We start from the raw sequence: 22,055 nt of genomic DNA on the forward strand, positions 1-22,055 counted from the left end.
CCATGAATACACGCCACTGCTCATTTGAATCCCTGAGCCGACAAGGTGCAAAATCTGTCAATGTGCCCTTAAGCAAGGCTCATAACTCTAATTTCTCCAATGTAAGTTGCTCTAGATAAGAGCGTCTGCTAAATTATTAAAATGTCAAATGTAAGATTGAGCCATTGATCTTGTTTTGATGCCAAGTTTCCCTATTATATATTTCCCATTCCCAGTGTTCGGTGACCTGTGGGGACGGCCAGCAGACCAGGGAGGTGGTTTGCGTGGGGGCAGGAGGGGAGCGCTTTGGGGACCAAGCCTGCAGTGGTCTGGTACGCCCACCTGCAGTCCAGGCCTGCCGCAAGCCAGCCTGCCACATCCACATCAGCTGGCACGTCCATGACTTCGGACTGGTAACAGAGAGATACATTTAGTTGTTTGTTAAATTGTTCCACATTGTTGCTTTGGCAATACATACAATTAATTTTGTCATGTCAACAAAGCATTTTGAATTGGAGAGGGATGTTCGACCTCATACTATACCAGAGGAGGCTGGTGAGAGGAGCTATAGGAGGACAGACTCATTGTAATGGCTGGAATCAATGGAACAGCGTCAAACGTGGTTTCCATATGTTTGATACCATTCCACTTACTCCATTCCGGCCATTACAATGAGCCTGTCCTCCTATAGCTCCTCCCACCAGCCTCCTCTGTACTAAACACTTATGTAGCATCTCTGTAACAGAGACACAGGAATACAAAACAGGAGTAGTCTAAACATGAAACCATACCACCTAATGGGTGATAAAACGGAGTGCTAGATAAAGTGGAAGTAATCAGGGAGTGATAAGGTCCAGGTGTGCCTCATGATTGGGTGCAGGTGTGCGTAATTGTGGTTGCCAGGCGTGTTTAATGATGGGGTTGCCAGGACAGGTGGTAAGTAGACAGGCGACGTCAAATACCAAAGCGGGAGTAGACGTGACAGTACCCCCACCCCCCCCCCACCCCCACGTACGGCTCCAGTCGCAGGATGATGCCAGCCATGGGGACTGCCCCGAGGGCAAGGAGTGGGCTGGTCTGGTCAGTGAAGGTGGAAATCTGAGATGTTGGGATCTAGAATGTCGTCCCCCGGAACCCAACACCACTCCTCTGGATTGTACCCCTCCCAGTCTACCAGGTACTGGAGCCTACCCTCACGATGTCAGGAGTCCAGGAGGGATCTGACAGCATAAGCGGGGCTTCCAGGGGAAGTGAGTCGTGGGGGACGGAATCAGCCAGGGAGCCAGGAACCACCGGCCTGAGGAGGGAAACGTGAAAAGTGGGTGAGATCCAATAGTTAGTGGGAAGCTGTAATCTGTATGTTACCTCATTGACCCTCCGGAGAACTTTGAATGGCCCCACAAACCGAGGGCTCAGCTTCCGGCAGGGCAGGAAGAGCAGGAGGTTCCTGGTGGAGCCAGATGTGATCACCAGGATGGAACACAGGTGCCTCAATGCGGTGACGATCCACCTGCTCCTTCCAGCGGAGGACGGCGCATTGGAGCCTCATGTGGGCAGCGGGGTGAAGTTGAACCTGGTAAAGAAAGGGGTCCTTCTTGCTTGGCGCGGGTTCAGCCGCCTCGCTTTCCATATGAACTCCAGGTTCCGATGGTCGGGGAGGATGAGAAATGTGTCCGTGGCGCCCTTCAACCAGTATTTCCTCTCCTCTAATGCCAACTTCACCGCAAGGAGCTCCTGATCACGGACCATGGTTCCTTTCTGCAATAAACACTTTAGAGTAGTATGCACATGGATACAATTTTTGTGGATTACATTGAAGTTGTGACAGGACGGCCCCCACACCCACTTCTGGGGCGTCCACCTCCACTGAATGGAAGCGTAGGATCTGGGTGGTGAAACGGTGCAGAGGTGAAACGCCCCTTCACTAGACGGAAGGCCTCATCGGCTGCAGAATCCCACACCAACTTACGGGTACAACCTTTGAGGGGACTCCAAAAACCGTTGTAGTCCCTTTATGGTGGTTGGGACTGGCCATGACCTCACTGCAGCTACCTTCCTCTCCTCCAAAACCACTCTCTGCAGGCTGATCCTATATCCCAAGATGGAGACGGCAGCTTGAGGAAGCTGACATTTCTCCGCTTTGACATACAGTTGGTTCTCCAGGAGGCGTTTCAGGACTACCCGGACGATATGCTCCTCCAAGGTGGCAAAGTAGATCAGGATATCACTGATATACACAACCACCTAACGCCCAAGCATTTCTCAAAACACCTCATTCACTAATGCCTGGAACACTGACGGAGCATTTGCTTATCCATAAGGCATCTAAGTACTCATAGTGCCCAGATATCATGCTGAAAGCAGTCTTCCATTCATCCCCCTCCCGGATGCGGATCAAATTGTAGGCATTCTGCAGGTCCAGCTTGGTAAAAAAATAATAAAAAACAGGCCCCACAGAGCTGTTTAATGGTGGCCGACACCAACGGGAGGGGGTAGCTGTTCTTGGTGGTGATGGCATTGAGACCTCTGTAGTCAATACATGGACGAAGACCCCCCTCCTTATTGGCCACGAAGAAGACACCTGCTGACGCAGGGGAAATGGATGGGCAGATGAAACACTGTTGGAGAGCCTCCTGGATGTTGTTTTCCTCCATAGCCTTGATTTCAACCACTGATGGGGGGTAGATGCGGCTGCGCAAAGGCGCATAGTCTGTTAGCAGGTCGATGGCACAGTCCCATGTCGGCCTGAAGAGCAACCACCAGGGTCACGACCCAGGCCGTGATCGCCATTCTCAACCAGGAGATGGTGGGGTCGTGGCGTTGGAGCCACAAGATTCTGAGGATGACTTTGTGTACGGGTGCCTGGATGATGAGGAAGGGAAGGTTTTCTTGGTACAGGGGTCCAAAGGGTGATGGTGAGTGGTCCTGTGATATGTGTCCAAGATCCCAGTGGTCAGTTATCCTGTTTGGCATAGGGGGCAGCATTTTCACATTCGGATGAAAAGCGTGCCCAGAGTAAACTTCCTGCTACTCTGTCCCAGCAGCTAATATATGCATATTATTACTAGTATTGGATAGAAAACATTTGACATTTCTAAAATTGTTTGAATGATGTCTGAGTATAACAGAATTCATATAGCAGGTGAAAACCTGAGAAAAATCCAACCAGGAAGTGGGAAATCTGAGGTTTGTAGTTTTTCAACTCATTGCCTATTGAATATACAGTGTCTATGGGGTCATATTGCACTTCCTAAGGCTTCCACGAGATGTCAGACTTTAGAACCTTGTTTGAGGCTTCTACTGTGAAGTGGGGGAGAATGAGAGCTGAATCAGCCATGAGCTGATCATGCATGCACACAGCCACTTTAATAATGGAAATTGATGTAAAAATATATCACTATCCACTTTAAACGATGCTACTTAATATAAATGTTTACATACCCTACATTACTCATCTCATACAGTGGGGCAAATAAGTATTTAGTCAGCCACCAATTGTGCAAGTTCTCCCACTTAAAAAGATGAGAGGCCTGTAATTTTCATCATAGGTACACTTCAACTATGACAGACAAAATTAGAAAGAAAATCCAGAAAAATCACATTGTAGGATTTTTAATAAAAAGATTTGTGACTCCTCTCTTTGGCTGGAAAATGGCTGTGTGTTTTTGTGACTAGGCTCTGACCTAACATAATCATATGGTGTGCTTTCGCTGTAAAGTATTTTTGAAATCGTACACGATGGGTAGATTAACTAGAAGTTAAGCTTTAATTTGGTGTATTGCACTTCTAAATGTATGAAAGTTACATATTTCAAAAAAAATGTTTTTGATTTTAGCGCACTGCCTTTTCAGCTGAATGTTGTCGAGGGGTTCCGCGAGTGGAACCTAGCCATAAGAAGTTATACCTCTCTGGGATAGGGGGATGCAAATGTCCCACTTGGCCAATTGCCAGGGAAAATGCAGAGCGCCAGATTCAAATACAATACTATAATATTCAAACTTCCATTAAATCGCACATGCAGGATAGCAAATTAAAGCTACACTCATTGTGAATCCAGCCAACAAGTCCGATTTCAAAAATACTTTTCGGCGAAAGCATAAAAAGCTATTATCTGATGATAGCACAGCAGTAAACAAAGAGAGTAGCATATTTCAACCCTGCAGGCGCTACACAAAACGCAGAAATCAAATATAAAACATGCCTTACCTTTGACGGGCTTCTTTTGTTGGCACTCCAATGTCCCATAAACATCACAAATGGTCCTTTTGTTCGATTAATTCCATCCATATTTATCCGAAATGTCAATTTATTTGGCGTGTTTGATCCAGAAAGAAAACGCTTCCAATTTGCGCAAAGTTACTACAAAATATCCCAAAAGTTACCTGTAAACTTTGCCAAAACATTTCAGACTACTTTTGTTATACAACTTTAGGTATTTTTAAACAATAATAATCGATCAAATTGAAGACAGGTCTATCTGTTTTCAATAGAGGACGAGGGGAAACTAACGCTACTTTTCAAGTCTTGGTCAACTCTCAACAGCGTTACCCAGTTCCAAGATGGCCGTACTTCTTCATTGCACAAAGTAATAACCTCAACCAAATTCCAAAGACTGGTGACATCCATTGGAAGCGGTAGGAAATGCAAACAAATCCCTAAGAAATATTGTTTCCCCATGATAACTCACTGAACAGACAGAGACCTAAAAAAATGGTTAGTCCTCAGGGTTTTGCCTGCTACATAAGTTCTGTTATACTCACAGACATGATTCAAACAGTTTTAGAAACTTCAGTGTTTTCTATCCAAATCCACTAATAATATGCATATCTTATATTATTGGCATGAGTAGCAGGAAGTTGAAATTGGGCACGCTATTTATCCAAAAGTTGAAAATGCTGCCCCCTATCCCAAAGAGGTTTTAATAGGAAAGACCATGGAGTGAATACAAAAAACAGGAATAGCGTCTAAACATGAAAACAAGAAACAATACTACCTAATGGGTGACACAACGGAGTGCTAGATGAAGGGGAAGTAATCAGGGTAGTGATGAATTCCAGGTGTGCTTCATGATGGGGCACAGGTGTGCGTAATGATTGTTGCCAGATGTTCGTAATGATGGTTTGCCAGGACAGGTGGTTAGTAGACAGGCGATGTCCTACAATTTTCTCTTATCCTTTCTACTTCTGTGTAAATATATCTATCATGCTCTCTGTCCTCTCTTTCTCTGCTCTCTCTCTTCCTCCCTATAGTGCTCTAGGAATTGTGGTGGAGGGGTGCGGGAGAGGAGGGTAATGTGTATGGACACAGACCAGAACCCATATGAGGAAGACAGGTGCACCCCCCACCCTAAACCTGCTACCGTGGAGCACTGTAACACCCAGGCCTGCCATGAAGCCCAAAGTGAGTCAAATTCCAGTGTGTGTGTGTGTGTCTATATACACTACCATTCAAAAGTTGTGTCACTTACAAATGTCTTTGTTTTTTAAAGTAAAGCAAAAAAAGTCAATTAAAATAACATAAAATTGACCAGAAATACTGTGTAGACATTATTAATGTTATAAATGACTATTGTAGCTGGGGGTAGATATAGAATATCTACATAGGTGTAGGGACCTGGAACACAGGCCACTCCTATGTTCCAGTGGCACGTTGTGTTAGCTAATCAAAGTTGATCATTTTAAAAAGCTAATTGATCATTAGAAAACCCTTTTGCAATTGTTAGTACAGCTGAAAACTGCTGTTCTGTTTAAAGAAGCAATACAACTGGCCTTCTTTAGACTAGTTGAGTATCTGCAGCATCAGCATTTGTGGGTTTGATTACAGGCTCAAAATGGCCAGAAACAAAGACCTTTCTTCTGAAACTCGTCAGTCTATTCATGTTCTGAAAAATGAAGGCTATGCCATGTGAGAAATTGCCAAGAAACTGAAGATCTCATACAACGCGGTGTACTACTCCCTTCACAGAACAGCGCAAACTGTCTCTAACCAGAATAGAAAGAAGAGTGGGAGGCCCCGGTGCACAACTGAGCAAGAGGACAAGTACATTAGAGTGTCTAGTTTGAGAAACAGACGCCTCACAAGTCCTCAACTGGCAGCTTCATTAAATATTACCCGCAAAACACCAGTCTCAACATCAACATTGAAAAGGCATGTGCTATTTCATAGCTTTGATGTCTTCACTATTATTCTACAATGTAGAAAATAGTAAAATCTTTGTATGAGTGGGTGTGTCCAAACTTTTGCTTGGTACTGTATATACATACATACATACATACTGAAAACAAATAAACAACTTGTAAAGTGTTTTTAATGACCAAAATCTTATTTCTCTCAAATTGTGCACAAATTTGTTTACATCCCTGTTAGTGAGAATTTCTCCTTTGCCAAGATCATCCATGAGGAGTATTTCTGTATGTAATAAAGCCCTTTTGTGAGGAAAAATTTATTCTGATTGGCTGCGTCTGGCTCCCCAGTGGGTGGGCCTGTGCCCTCCCAGGCCCACCCGTGGCTGCGCCCCTGTCCTATCATGTGAAATCCATAGAATAAGGCCAAATTAATACATTTCAATTGACTGATTTCCTACTTTGAACTGTAACTCAGTAAAACCTTTTGAAATTGTTGCACGTTGCTTAGATATTTTTTGTTCAGTATATGTGTATGTATGTGGGGGTGGGGGGGTTCTATTCATGTATCATTGTCTCTCTCTGTTTAGGTGTACCAAGTATCCATGACCCAACTGGACATGACAGCACTCTGAGAGGATATGTGCCGTATGACTCTTCAGGTACGAGTGTGCGTTAGGGATGTTTTTGTGTCTATGCATGCATGGGCATGTGTATCAATTTGTGTGCGTAATTATAATCATATGTGTGGAGATTGACTTGGGGATAATTAAAAGACTTCTTAGGGCAATGCGTCCCACTAGCGGGACAACTTCCTGTGAAACTGGAGGGAGAGCATTTCAAATAAATAATCATACAAATTATTGTTATTAAACATTTTAGGTAAATATAAGTGTCTTTCGGTTGAAAGCTTAAATTCTTGTTAATCTAACTGCATTGTCCGATTTACAGTAGCTATTACAGCGAAAACATGCCATGCGATTGTTTGAGGACGGCGCCTCATGTCAAAATATTTTTCCTCCAGCACAGGTTTCATAAATTCACAAATAGCCATTAAATATTCACTTACTTTTTGAAAATCTTCCCATGATTTGTCATCCAAAGGGTCCCAGCTATAACATGTAGTGTCGTTTTGTTGGATAAAATCCTTCTTTATATCCCAAAAAGTCTGTTTAGTTGGCGCCATCGATTTGAGTAATCCACTCGTTCAACTTGCAGAGAAAGGAATCCGAAAATCTACCCCTAATTTGTGTCAACAAGTCAAAATACATTTCTATTTACTCCTCAGATACCCTAAAATGTAATTATAATATTTAACGGAAATAAGTATGTTCAATAGGATACCGATTTTAGCAGCTGTGTCCTGTCTTCATGGCGCATGCAAACACACATTTCCAAGAATGTGTCCATGTACTAAAATTGATATTTCTTATTCGTTTTGGAAGTTACAAGCCTGAAACATTGAACATAGACTGACACCCTGTGGAAGACATAGGAATTGCATCTTGGGAGTTAATTTTAGTATGCTCTTACACTTGCCATTGTAAGAGGATGGTCTCTCCCCAAAAAAATGCTGGTTGGTTTTTCTTTGAATTTTCTCCTACCATATAGTGTTATATTCTCAAACATTATTTTAACATTTCTACAAACTTCAAAGTGTTTTCTTTCCAATGGTACCAATTATATGCATACCCTGGCTTTAAGGTAGAGACAGAAATAGCTTAACAAAACAAGTGAACTTTTCTATCTCTCCTTACGCTAAAACACCTCTCTTATAGTATGTTCCATTCTCTGTCTAGGCAGTGTTGTAATCCATCCAAATATTATAACTACATATCGACAAGACAGGATCCACTAGTCAAAGTGGTATATCAACATCTGAAAATATACTCTCTGGCTAAACATAACTATGGAATTCCTAAATATACAATAGCAAAAATAAACACCTTCAAAACACATCTACACTACTGTTCAAAAGCTTGGGGTCACTTAGAAATGTCCTTGTTTTTTTAAAGAAAAGCACATTTTTGGGCAATTAAAATAACATCAAATTGATCAGAAATACAGCGTAGACATTGTTAATGTTGCTACTATTGTAGCTGGAAACGGGTGATTTTTTAAAATGGAATATCTACATAGGCGTACAGAGGCCCATTATCAGCAACCATCACTCCTGTGTTCCAATGGCACGTTGTGTTCGCTAATCCAAGTTTGTAATTTTAAAAGGCTAATTGATCATTAGAAAACCATTTTGCAATTATGTTAGCACAGCTGAAAACTGCTGTCCTGATTTAAAGAAGCAATAAAACGGTCCATCTTTAGACTAGTTGAGTATTTGGAGCATCAGCATTTGTGGGTTCGTTTACAGGCTCAAAATGGCCAGAAACAAAGAACTCGTCAATCTATTCTTGTTTTGAGAAATTAAGGCTATTTAATGTGAGAAATCACCAAGAAACTGAAGATCTGGTACAATGCTGTGTACTACTCCTTTCAAAAACAGCGTAAACTGTCTCCAACCAGAATAGAAAGAGGAGTGGGAAGCCCCAGTGCACAACTGAGCAAGAGGACAAGTACATTAGTGTCTAGTTTGAGAAACAGACGCCTCACAAGTCCTCAACTGGCAGCTTCATTAAATAGTACCCGCAAAACACCAGCCTCAATGTCAGTGAAGAGGTGACTCCGGGATGCTGGCCTTCTAGGCAGAGTTCCTCTGTTCAGTGTCTGTGTTCTTTTGTCCATCTTAATCTTTTCTTTTTATTGGCCAGTCTGAGATATGGCTTTTTCTTTGCAACCCGGCTAAGGCAAAAGCCAGCATCCTGGAGTCTCCTCTTCACTGTTGATGTTGAGACTGGACAGAGGAACTCTGCCTAGAAGGACAGCATCCTGGAGTCTCCTCTTCACTGTTGATGTTGAGACTGGACAGAGGAACTCTGCCTAGAAGGCCAGCATCCTGGAGTCTCCTCTTCACTGTTGATGTTGAGACTGGACAGAGGAACTCTGCCTAGAAGGCCAGCATCCTGGAGTCTCCTCTTCACTGTTGATGTTGAGACTGGACAGAGGAACTCTGCCTAGAAGGCCAGCATCCTGGAGTCACCTCTTCACTGTTGACGTTAAGTATATGGGCTATTTATATATATTACCTAAAGATTTAGCCATATGTCTGTGTTTGTTCTCTCTAGCCACTAACACAGTGTACGACCCCTATTCCACCACTGTGGTTGGTCCTCACTGCTCCCAGTCATACTACGGCTGCTGCCCCGATGGCCACACTTCCTCCGGTGGGCATAGAGGAGAGGAATGTCCTGCAGATGACTGCGTACGCACCCGGTAAGACCTAGGTGGCATCTGTTCAGTTGGGTGCAACTTTACATAACTTTAAGATAGAGATAACATTGTGTAAAACAGACATGGCATGCAGAGGTAGATTAACTTTGACAGTACAACTAGTGACATTCACATTCATGGATGCTGTCTGAGTCCATGTTTCTGTCTCACCTACCTTTGTGCCTTTCCATAACAGCTATCGTTTTTTTGTCTACCCTATACCTTACCTGTGTTTGTCTCCGGTTGTCAGGTACGGCTGCTGTCTGGATGGGGTGACTCCTGCTCAGGGTCATAGAAGGGCAGGATGTCCTGATTCCCACCCACTTGCGGTAAGAGCTGCCCACTACCCATTGTGTCAAGACCACTCTTTTTCTTTCACAATCAAAAGCATGGGAAACATATGTTTACATTGCCAAAGCAAGTGAAATGGATAAACAAAAACATTTTACAGTAAACATTACACTTACAAAAGAAAATATATTTCAAATGTCAAACTATTATTTATATATACAGTAATGATGCAAATAGTTAAAGTACGAAAGGGAAAATAAATAAACATAAATATAGGTAGCATTAACAATGTTTGTTCTTCACTGGTTGCCTTTTTCTTGTGGCAACAGGCCACATATCTTGCTGCTGTGACTGCACACTGTGGTATTTCACCCAATAGATATGGGAGTTTATCAAAATTGGATATGTTTTCAAATTCTTTGTGGGTCTGTGTAACCTGAGGGGAAATACACTGCTCAAAAAAATAAAGGGAACACTTAAGCAACACAATGTAACTCCAAGTCAATCACACTTCTGTGAACTCAAACTGTCCACTTAGGAAGCAACACTTGATTGACAATAAATTGCACATGCTGTTGTGCAAATGGAATAGACAACAGGTGGAAATTATAGGCAATTAGCAAGACACCCCCAATAAAGGAGTGGTTCTGCAGGTGGTGACCAGACCACTTCTCAGTTCCTATGCTTCCTGGCTGATGTTTTGGTCACTTTTGAATGCTGGCGGTGCTTTCACTCTAGTGGTAGCATGAGACTGAGTCTACAACCCACACAAGTGGCTCAGGTAGTGCATCAATGCGGGCTGTGGCAAGAAGGTTTGCTGTGTCTGTCAGCGTAGTGTCCAGAGCATGGAGGCGCTACCAGGAGACAGGCCAGTACATCAGGAGACGTGGAGGAGGCCGTAGGAGAGCAACAACCCAGCAGCAGGACCGCTACCTCCGCCTTTGTGCAAGGAGGAGCAGGAGGAGCGCTGCCAGAGCCCTGCAAAATTACCTCCAGCAGGCCACAAATGTGCATGTCTGTTCAAACGGTCAGAAATAGACTCCATGAGGGTGGTATGAGGGCCCGACGTCCACAGGTGGGGGTTGTGCTTACAGCCCAACACCGTGCAGGACGTTTGGCATTTGACAGAGAACACCAAGATTGGCAAATTTGCCACTGGCGCCATGTGCTCTTCACAGATGAAAGCAGGTTCACACTGAGCACATGTGACAGAGTCTGGAGACGCTGTGGAGAATGTTCTGCTGCCTGCAACATCCTCCAGCATGACCGGTTTCGCGGTGGGTCAGTCATGGTGTGGGGTGGCATTTCTTTGGGGGGCAGCACAGCCCTCCGTGTGCTCGCCAGAGGTAGCCTGACTGCCATTAGGTACCGAGATGAGATCCTCAGACCCCTTGTGAGACCATATGCTGGTGCGGTTGGCCCTGGGTTCTTCCTAATGCAAGACAATGCTAGACCTCATGTGGCTGGAGTGTGTCAGCAGTTCCTGCAAGAGGAAGGCATTGATGCTATGGACTGGCCCGCCCGTTCCCCAGACCTGAATCCAATTGAGCACATCTGGGACATCATGTCTCGCTCCATCCACAGACGCCACGTTGCACCACAGACTGTCCAGGAGTTGGAGATGCTTTAGTCCAGGTCTGGGAGGAGATCCCTCAGGAGACCATCCGCCACTTCATCAGGAGCATGCCCAGACGTTGTAGGGAGGTCATACAGGCACGTGGAGGCCACAAACATTACTGAGCATCATTTTGACTTGTTTTAAGAACATTACATCAAAGTTGGATCAGCCTGTAGTGTGGTTTTCCACTTTAATTTTGAGTGAGACTCCAAATCTAGACCTCCATGGGTTGATACATTTGATTTCCATTGATAATTTGTGTGATTTTGTTGTCAGCACATTCAACTATGTAAAGAAAAAAGTATTTAACAAGAATATTTCATTCATTCAGATCTAGGATGTGTTATTTTAGTGTTCCCTTTATTTTTTTGAGCAGTGTATGTCTCTCTAATATGGTCATACAATTGGCAGGAGGTTAGGAAGTGTAGCTCAGTTTCCACCTCATTTTGTGGGCAGTGTGCACATAGCCTGTCTTCTCTTGAGAGCCAGGTCTGCCTTCGGCGGCCTTTCTCAATAGCAAGGCAATGGTCACTGAGCCTGTACATAGTCAAAGATTTCAGTTATTCTTCCAGTGTGTACTCTCTGTTTAGGGCCAAAGAGCATTCCAGTTTGCTCTGTTTTTGGTAAATTCTTTCCAATGTGTCAAGTAATTATCTTTTCGTTATCTCATGATTTGGTTATGTCTAATTGTGTTGCTGTCCAGTGTCTCTGTGAGGTCTGTTTGTGTTTATGAACAGAGCTTCAGGACCAGCTTGCTTAGGGGGTTCCTCTCCAGGTGTACTTCTCTGTAGGTGATGCATGAATTGCATCCTTTTAGGTGGTTGTAGAATTTAACGTCTCTTTTCTGGATTTTGATAATTAGCGGGTATCGGCCTTATTCTGCTCTGCATGCATGATTTGGTTTTACGTTGTACACAAAATATATTTTTGCAGAATTCTGTATGCAGTCTCAATTTGGTGTTTGTCCCATTTTGTGAATTCTTGGTTGGTTGTGCAATGGGTTCTACAACTGATTTTAGTATTTTAGCCAAATCCTAATTGGTATGTCAAATTTTATGTTCATTTTGATGGCATAGAAGGACCTTCTTGCCTTGTCTCTCAGATCTTTCACAGCTCTCTCTCACTCTCTTTCACTTTCTAGGACCTCTCCGCTCCTGCTCAGTCTGGCCCTATGTGTTCCCTGTCACATGACGCTGGACCCTGTGCCATTTGGACTTCCCGCTTCTACTACAACTCAGCCACTGGCAGTTGTACCCAGTTCTGGTTCGGCGGATGCCAGGGCAATGCCAACAACTTTGTCTCCAGGGACCATTGCCAAAGGAAGTGTGGCGGTGCCGTCGTGACACGGTCCGTGAGGGTGAGCCGTGTCCGGTCTTAAGAGACACAAGAAGAATGTGTTTCAGTGACACACATTATCCTTACAGGGAAAAGGAAAAATATGAAGCAATATGATTTACCTGTTTTAATCTATGAATGTCTTCCAAAATTTGACCTGCACCATTTCTATTCTTTCTGTCATTGTTGATATCAATAAACTGAGCAAATCTGTTGAATCATGGTGTCCTTCTTGTATCATACTTTTTATTTCCTTTTTACAGGGGTGGAAAAAGTACCCAATTTTCATACTTTAGTAAAAGTAAAGATACCTTAATAGAAAATGACTAAAGTAAGTCACCCAGTAAAATACTACTTGAGTAAAAGACAACGCATTTGGTTTTAAATATACTTAAGTATCAAAACTAAATGTAACTACTAAAACATAATTAAGTATCAAAATTAAAAGTATTTACATTTCCTTTAAGAAAACCAGATGACGCTATTCTTGTTTTTTAAATTGTATTTACAGATAGCCACTTATCACGGGGTGGTCTAGTGGTTAGAGCGTTGGACTAGTAACTGAAAGGTTGCAAGTTCGAATCCCCGAGCTGACAAGGTACAAATCTGTCATTCTGCCCCTGAACAGGCAGTTAACCTACTGTTCCTAGGCTGTCATTGAAAATAAGAATTTGTTCTTAACTGACTTGCCTAGTTAAATAAATGTACAAACAAAGCATGTGTTTAGTGAGTCCGCGGGGCAGTAGGGATGACCAGGTATATTCTCTTGATAAGTGTGTGAATTGGACCATTGTCCTGTCCTGCTAAGCATTCAAAATGTAAGGAGTACTTTTGGTTGTCAGGGAAAATGTATAGAGTAAAATGTACATTATTGTCTTTAGGAATCTAGTGAAGTAAAAGTTGTCAAAAAGATAAATAGTCAAGTACAGATACCCCCAAAAACGACTTAAGTAGTACTTTAAAGTATTTTTACACCACTGCCTTTTTACATTGAGACTGACCCCAGTCTATTTGTTAAATAAAAACGTACAAAACACTTTTTTACAAATTGGTGCTTTTACTTTGAAGTAGACATTGACCTTTTTCTACCGGAAAAGAATCTACCTCTACTTCCTTTCTTTCCTTAACAGCTGCATTGCACGGGGTTAGCAAAGCAGTATAACAGCAAATTAAACACTGAATCTGCAAGTCTAGCTTGGACACCAGAACAAACATGGTAAGAGTGATTGGTTTCAATCATTTGGCTTTTGCTAAGATAGCTTACTGTGGCTAGCACTAGCCCGAGCTCGCGAATTTACTAGCAACTACTATAGTTGCTAATTTGTCTAAATGTTATGAGCTAAATGTAGCTACTAATGTTAGCCTGTGCATTATTAGGTAGGTCATGTTAAAAGGGAAAAGCCACTCAAATGATCTTTTGTTTTTCACGGTTGATACAGTCCTAGTCTGACTTGGCATATACAGCATTAAACTAATGACTGCAAAATCTTAAATGTTCCTTTCGAGGAAGAATGTTTAATACAATTACATTTGAACGTACTTTACCTGCTGTGGTGTTGGTCCTTCCGATGGTCAAAATTTGGTACAAAAAAAATCCATGCATGCATGTACTTAAGTCTTGTGTACGTGCCTTCGGTCATGAGCAAACGTGTGCATGCATACTAACTGAAGTCAGCAGGTATTTATATTGTGTTGCGCGTGTGCCTGGTGATAGAAATGTCTACTTCAGGACCAGCACTCTAAAAAGTCATAAATACATTCCTGTTGATATTGTCTCAATTTCAACCATCTTAAGGACCAACACCAATTTTGCAGGAGAGTGCATTCTGGAGAGAAAGTGCATCTGGGCACATGGTCAATCCGACATCTGCAGTGGCCATGCAGCATTTACAGTGATGTGGCCTCAGCTAAAGTCAGGGCATTCACAATTATTGCATTTCGCAGAGCAGTGCAGCGCTGTTGTCAAGGAAGTGAGTTTGTCTATACAGGATGTACCGCTCCCACCTACCGTCAACCAATCATGTCTTCAGTACTGCTTTTGACATAATCGATCAGTCTGCTGCTGGAAAATCGTATGTGTTATGGCTTTACACCCCCTGCTATAATGTGGATAAAGAGTTACCTGTCTAACAGAACACAGAGGGTGTTCTTTAATGGAATCCTCTCAAACATAATCCAGGTAGAAGGAATTTTCCAGGATAGCCGTTTAGGCCCCTCGAAAACGGCTGGTCTCTGTGACCCAGAGGCCACAATATGTACAAAGCGTCATTAAATCACTACTAGTCATGCTTCATTCCGGGCCTGTTATTTGCACGGTCGCTGCGGTCAGACAGAGCTACTGTCAATGTTTACTAAGACATGCCACTGACTGAGTAAAGGCAGTTGGTCTATGTATGCGGATGACTCAACACTATACACGTCAGCTACTACAGTGACTGAAACTACAAACACTTAGAGCTGCGCTGCCTTAACACTTAACAAGGCAGGTCCAACAGGCCCTGGTTTTGTCGCACCTGGACTACTGTTCAGTCGTGTGGTCAGGTGCCACGAAGAGGGACTTGGGAAAATTGCAGTTGGCTCAGAACAGTGTGCGCGTGGCTGGGCATTAAAAGTACACGGAGAGCTAACATTAATGATATGTATGGCTCAAAGTAGAAGAGAGATTGACTTCTTCATTAGTTGTTTTTGTAAGAGGTGTTGACAAGCTGAAAGTACCGAGCTGTCTGTTTAAAATACTTGCACACAGCTCGGACACCCATTCATACCCCACAAGACATGCCACCAGAGGTCTCTTCACAGTCCAAGTCCAGAACAGACTATGGGAGGCACACAGTACTACATAGAGCCATGACTACATGGAACTCTCTACCATATTAAGTAACTGATGCAAGCAGTAGAATCAGATTTTAAAAGCAGGTAAAAATACACCTTATGGAACAGCGGGGAGTGTGAAGCAACACAAACATGGGGACAGACACATGCATACACACACATGATAACATACGCACTATACACACATGTACACATGGATTTTGTATTGTAGGTGTCGTGAGGGCATACACGAAGCGTGTTGTGAATTCTGTAACAAATGTATTGTTGTACGATGTGGTACAGAGCTTGATCTGGCCTCTGCATGTCTCTGTAGGCTCTGCAGTTGCGTCACATCCTCCATATGAAGCCTCCAACCACATTTTTGAATCCAGCTAAAATGGGCTTTTAGTCAAGGCCTCCAATGGATTAGTTCACTGAGATGGGCGCGACTGTGTTATGCTCGAGTCAACAATCTCGGTCGACCAAACTATCGACCAGTTGGGGTCAGCCGTAGTCTGTGATAACTCTTCTTGCTTCTCTGCTTTGCAGTCACACACAATTCTGCTTGTCCAGCCAACAAAGAGACCAGAGGGGAGGACATATGCCGACTACGAGTCAGTCAACGAATGCATGGAGGGTGAGAGTCAATCTACAGACAGAGTGCAACAGTTTTTAAATCAAAAGTTCCAACTGGCTAATACTTCCGGGAATGCCTTGAGAAGCAGACCCCACAGACCAGACCGTGGTTTGGGAAGTGGATGGTAGAAGTTACATTTGTCCTTATTTGTTAATTTTTTTTCAATCTAAAGGCACAACTTAGATTTAAGCCCATTTCTAATGTAGCTGAGCATGTCATTACTACAACCTTGTGAAAATGACAAACTGACACTTTCATCAAAAACGACATTATAGCAAAGGAATGCCTTTGATTTGACGACCTGCACGTGCGCGACACAACTGTTAGATCAGATTATGTTTCTGCACATGAGCTTAGCTAGCTAACGTTGCCATTATGCTACAGTGTGCCCTTTTGAACATGACCCTAGTGTAAAAAAATAAATCTTTTAATGGTGTGTTGGCGAGGTGTTTTGTCTGTAACTTAAGTATTTTCCCGTGTAGTTCTATGTCTCACCCTGTGTCCCTCTTGATCCAGGTGTGTGTAAAATGTACGAGGAGCACCTGAAGAGGATGAACCCCAACAGTCCCTCCATCACCTATGATATCAGCCAGCTGTTTGACTTCATTGACGATTTGGCGGACCTCAGCTGTTTAGTGTAAGTAGTACTGTACAACCTCACTGTTAAAGGGATAGTGCAGTACAATTTATGTCTGCCTGCAGTTTGAAGGAAGGTCGTTTCTGGGGCCATTGCTAATTAGCATTTGTGTAATGACGAAGTCTACAGGAACAGCTAGCATGCTACACCTAATGGTTTAGCATTAACTTCACCAATTTCTAATGCTGGACTAGTAACCGGAAGGTTGCAAGTTCAAATCCCCGAGCTGACAAGGTACAAATCTGTCGTTCTGCCCTTGAACAGGCAGTTAACCCACTGTTCCTAGGCAGTCATTGAAAATAAGAATTTGTTCTTAACTGACTTGCCTAGTTAAATAAAGGTAAAATAAAAAAAAGTGAATACACCCCAGGTATTTCCTCTCAAATGTCTTATTTTTTCTTGCATTTGTTGTCTAATGAATACGAACCACCACCTCTCCATCCAGATACCGGGCGGACACTCAGACATACCAGCCATACAACAAAGACTGGATCAAGGAGAAGATCTACGTGCTGCTGCGGCGTCAAGCCCAACAAGCAGGGAAGTAAAGACAGGGAAGAAGCTGAGAGGTTGCCCCCTTTGCACAGCTCTAGGATCAGTTTGCTCCACCCTGAAATGAAAATCACTAGGAAATGAAAAGCCCAAACTGATTCGGGACCAGTACAGGGTCCGGCAGGGTAGCCTAGTGGTTAGAGCATTGGACTAGTAACTGAAAGGTTGCAAGTTCAGATCCCCGAGCTGACAAGGTACAAAATCTGTCGTTCTGCCCTGAACAGGCAGTTAACCCACTGTTCCTAGGCCGTCATTGAAAATAAGAATTTGTTCTTAACTGACTTGCCTAGTAAAATAAAGGAAAAATAAACATAGGGGCAACTTCATCCTTGGCTTTTTGGTAGAGGTTGTAAAGAGGGAGTGGGACAGTGGCCCTTTTCGAATACACAATGTGCATTCACCCTCCCTTGAGATAATCACAGATCGAGAAGTGATTGGATAGATGAGAACAAGGTTATCAACCTATTGTTTTCACCAATTCAACTGAATCTGATCATTGATTACGCCAAGGAAGGGAGGAAAGTATTCGAACCGCGACAGTGATCTATGGGCGGGAGACAAGCTTATAATTTGTTTGGGTCTATTCTTTGTGGAAGTGGCTAGTTGATTTGAAGGACAAATGTATTGGTAAAGATGGGTCTTTTGAACAAAATAAACTAGACAAGGTTACATGAACTAAAAACAGGACAACTATTTTTGTTTCTTTCATTAAATGTCCATTTCTGTTCAAGGAAGAGGGTTATGAGGAGTGACTTTGCTTTGTTTTTTATGAAAATTATGGGAGAGTTGAATTGAAACATGCCACTGATGGTGTCCGTTAAAGGTGTAATTTTGTAACATTGACGAATGTGATTTACCTTAAATGCTGATTATTAATTTAGGGTGAATTATGTCAGCTTTATTTTCCATATTTGCACCGCTTACTACCATTTTTATTTTAGACCTGTGAAATCCTGTGTTTGTAAACTTGATATTTGGAATTTCTGACATCTAATTTCATGTTTTCTCTGGTCATTTTTTTTTCTGAATACAGGAAATAAACTTTTCAGATTTTATTTGGTGTGTTTTACTGGAAGCATATCAACACACTACTGCATCTGTTTATTTACTGAGAAAATGTGAACAAGTTCTACTACACCGGCTCTGACGCTCGTCGGCTGTGGCAGGGCTTGCAAACTATTAGACTACAAAGGGAAGCACAGCCAAGAGCTGTCCAGTGACACGAGCCTACCAGACGAGCTAAATAACTTTGATTCTCGCTTCAAGGCAAGTAACACTGAACCATGCGTGAGAGCATCAGCTGTTCTGATGACTGTGATCACGTGTCTGTCTAACCAGACACCTAGGTATTTATAGTTGTCCACATATTCTAAGTCAGAATCATCCAGAGTGGTGATGCTAGTCGGGCGGGAGGGTGCGGGCAGCAATCGATTGAAGAGCATGCACTTAGTTTTACTTCCATTTAAAAGAAGTTGGAGGCCTCGCAAGGAGTGTTGTATGGCATTGAAGCTCATTTGGAGGTTAGTTAGTGTCGAAAGAAGTTCCAGATGTATACAGAATGGTGTTAACTGCATGGAGGTGGATCAGAGAATCACCAGCAGCCAGAGTGACATCATTGACATATACATAGAAAAGAGTTGGCCTGAGATTTGAACCCTGTGGCACCCCCATAGAGACTGCCAGACGTCCGGACAACAAGCCCTCCAATTTGACACACTGAACTCTGAGAAGTAGTTGGTGAACCAGGTGAGGCAGTCATTTGAGAAGCCGATATGAATGCAGTGATTCACAGTCAAGCCTTGGCCAGATCAATGAAGACGGCTGCACAGTAATGTCTTATCGATGACGGTTATATCGTTTAGGACCTTGAGCATGGCTGAGATGCACCCATGACCAGCTCGGAAACCAGATTGCATAGTGGAGAAGGTATGGTGGGATTCGAAATGGTCGGTGATCTGTTTGTTAACTTGGCTATCGAAAATTTTAGAAAGGCGGGGCAGGATGTATATAGGTCTATAACAGTTTTGGTTTAGAGTGACTCCCCCTTTGAAGAGGGGGATGACTGCGGCAAACTTCCAATCTTTGAGGATCTCAGACAATACGAGAGGTGGAATAGGCTAGTAATAGGGGTTGCAACAATTTCGGAAGATAATTTTAGAAAGAGGGTCCAGATTGCCTAGCCCAGCTGATTTGTAGGGATCCAGATTTTGCAGCTCTTTCAGAACATCAGGTGTCTGGATTTTGGTGGAGAAGCGAGGGGGCTTGGCCAAGTTGCTGCAGGAGGTGCTAAGATGTTGGCCGGGGTAGGGGGAGCCAGGTGGAAAGCATGGCCAGCTGTAGAAAAATGCTAAATGAAATGATCGATTATAGTAGATTTATCGGTGGTGACAGTGTTTCCTATCCTCAGTGCAGTGGTCAGCTGGGGTGCTCTTATTCTCCATGGGCTTTAGTATCCCAAACTTTTTGGACTTAGTGCTACAGGATGCAAATTTATGTTTAAAAAAGCTATCCTTAGACTGACTGAGTATATTGGTTCCTGACTTCCCTGAAAAGTTGCATTTCACAGGGGTTATTCGATGCTAATGCACAATGCCACAGGATGTTTTTGTGCTGTCAAGGGCAGTCAAGTCTGTGTTGAACCAAGAGCTATATCTGTTCTTAGTTCTACATTTGTTTTAATGGGGCATGCTTATTTAAGACTGAGGAAAGCACTTTTAAAGAGCAACCAGGCATCCTCTACTGATGGGATGAGGTCAATATCCTTCCAGGATACCCGGGCCAGGTCAATTAGAAAGGCCTGCTCGCTGAAGTGTTTTAGGGAGTGTTTGACAGTGATGAGGGGTGGTCGTTTGACCGCGGAACCATTACGCACGCATGCAATGATCCTGGGTGTAGACAGCAGAGGAGTATTTAGAGGGCAAATTGGTCAGGATGATATCTAAAAGGGCTCCCATTGGTTGCGGATTTAGGGTTGTACCTAGTAGGTTCCTTGATAATTTGTGTGAGATTGAGGGCATACGTGTTGGGTGTTAAGCATGTCCCAGTTTAGGTCACCTAACAGTACAAACTCTGAAGATGGATGGGGGCAATCAACTCACATATTTTCATAACTGTGTGGTTGGTTAAGGGCTTGCAAGTAAGGATTTCACTGAAGTGTCTACACCTGATGTGTTCGGTGCATGTGACAAACACAATTAGATTTGAAGTGCATTTGAAGTGCATTTAAGACTCACAAATGAATTAAGAGATGGAGGAACATATTTGAACTGGTAAACTACCAGAGGATGAAAAATGGCATTCTCCAGGGAAGCCTGAATCTGAAAATAGTTTCTTACAAATAATGTTTAATATTTTCCTATTACTTGCAAGGTTTATGTAGTAGTTATGAGTCCTTACCATTAGCTGGATATTTCTTCATATTCTGTCTTTTGCACCAAGTGCAGGGCCGCTTACAATTGGCCCAGGGTGGTCATGTTAAAATAATAATTTGCTCTTTAACTGACTTGTCTAGCTAAATAAAACAATGTTCAGGCTCGTCTCATCTTTTGAAAACTGTACTGTTGCTTTAAAATGTGTCAGGCTGCCCTGTTGTTGCTGTGCTGGAAACCCCGTACTTTCTGACGGGACCCAAGATGGCTGAACGCACACAGGGGGGGTAGTTAGCAATTATCTGTGCAATATGATGGACATTAATGTTAAATAACGTTAGTATGTGAAACGTAACATTGATGGAGTTATACGATTACAGCTGGTTGATCTGCCTAATTTTTGAGTGCAAGAATACCTCGTAAGGAGAGAGACTGGTCTCTCTGCGGCCCAGAGCCAGAACATGGCGGAACACTTGGGAAAGAAATAGCTAGCAGCCAACGGTATTATCAAGAGACACCTAGCTAGCCGATCCGAAACGTCGGGGGCTACATTGGACAACACTGGTTGTAAACGGGCAATAATATAACCGGTGCATAGTATTTATCGTATTTTTCATACGATGTTTAATGTAGCTAGGCAGTTGGCTGACTAGCTAACTTGCTAGCCTGCGATCTAGCCCACTACGGTAGTTACAGTAGCTGGCATACAACAATCATCTCACTGTAGCTGAAGTCTGAGGATATAGCCAGGTGATTTTACCTGAATGTTTACCTTTGAAACATACTCGTCATACTTATTAGTTAGTCTGTGCTGTTTCTGGAGGAGAATGCGAACCTAACTAGCAAGTCGGTTATGTTAAACAGCGCGACTTGATCATGCGTCGTGCATTTCTAGTCTGCGAAAGACATGTTTTGCGGAAGCCAGCTAAGGTTAGTTATCTGTAGGAAGTTACAATTAGCAAACAGCCAAACCCAAGTAATCTAGCTACTGTTTTTGAAAGCGAAAGTGGATCTAGTTATCCTCATACAAGGAAGTCGGTAGAGTTGCGGCGCAAGGTAAATACATCGGCGGGGGAAGCGGCCACGACCACCTGCCAAGATGACGGATACCCGCCGCCGAGTCAAAGTTTATACTCTCAACGAGGACAGACAATGGGATGACCGTGGTACGGGACACGTCTCCTCCGGTTATGTGGAGAGGCTGAAAGGCATGTCTCTGCTGGTGCGAGCGGAGAGCGATGGTGAGTCAGGTATAAGTATTGTTACTACTCTAATACCCTCAACCATTGGTTTAACTCTTTGTTCTGATCATTTCATGAATCATGTTGTTGATAACACCTACCTTGTTAGCAGTAAACAAACTATATCGTTTGTGTGAACT

General features: G+C 43.1%; 3 protein-coding genes across 6 annotated transcripts in view; all 3 read left to right on the forward strand.

Moving 5' to 3' along the window:
- LOC109876149 (papilin-like) overlaps nucleotides 1-12,887 on the forward strand; it is a 33,341-nt gene extending 20,454 nt beyond the window's left edge. Inside the window, exons 8-13 of the mRNA XM_031800091.1 lie at nucleotides 216-392; nucleotides 5,229-5,379; nucleotides 6,692-6,763; nucleotides 9,281-9,428; nucleotides 9,676-9,754; nucleotides 12,476-12,887. Coding sequence (XP_031655951.1) covers nucleotides 216-392; nucleotides 5,229-5,379; nucleotides 6,692-6,763; nucleotides 9,281-9,428; nucleotides 9,676-9,754; nucleotides 12,476-12,712 — 864 coding nt within the window. The 3' untranslated portion in view covers nucleotides 12,713-12,887. The remainder of the gene's footprint in view (nucleotides 1-215; nucleotides 393-5,228; nucleotides 5,380-6,691; nucleotides 6,764-9,280; nucleotides 9,429-9,675; nucleotides 9,755-12,475) is intronic.
- An 867-nt stretch (nucleotides 12,888-13,754) lies between these two features.
- LOC109876148 (enhancer of rudimentary homolog) lies at nucleotides 13,755-18,361 on the forward strand. Its single transcript, XM_020468617.2, has 4 exons — nucleotides 13,755-13,885; nucleotides 16,030-16,117; nucleotides 16,634-16,754; nucleotides 17,200-18,361. The coding sequence occupies exons 1-4, from the start codon at nucleotides 13,883-13,885 to the stop codon at nucleotides 17,300-17,302; spliced, it is 315 nt and encodes a 104-aa protein (XP_020324206.1). The 5' UTR covers nucleotides 13,755-13,882; the 3' UTR covers nucleotides 17,303-18,361.
- Nucleotides 18,362-20,917: 2,556 nt separating this feature from the next.
- The window catches only part of LOC109876147 (serine/threonine-protein phosphatase 4 regulatory subunit 3-like), a 45,677-nt gene continuing 44,539 nt past the window's right edge, over nucleotides 20,918-22,055 (forward strand). For 3 of the 4 annotated variants that reach the window (XM_020468616.2, XM_020468612.2, XM_020468613.2), the window contains exon 1: nucleotides 20,918-21,924. In XM_020468616.2, coding sequence (XP_020324205.1) covers nucleotides 21,774-21,924 — 151 coding nt within the window. In that variant the 5' untranslated portion in view covers nucleotides 20,918-21,773. The remainder of the gene's footprint in view (nucleotides 21,925-22,055) is intronic. The other variant, XM_020468614.2, reaches the window with a different exon arrangement.

Source organism: Oncorhynchus kisutch, linkage group LG21 (genome assembly GCF_002021735.2).
Source record: "Oncorhynchus kisutch isolate 150728-3 linkage group LG21, Okis_V2, whole genome shotgun sequence".
In the NCBI taxonomy this organism is placed as follows: Eukaryota; Metazoa; Chordata; class Actinopteri; order Salmoniformes; family Salmonidae; genus Oncorhynchus; species Oncorhynchus kisutch.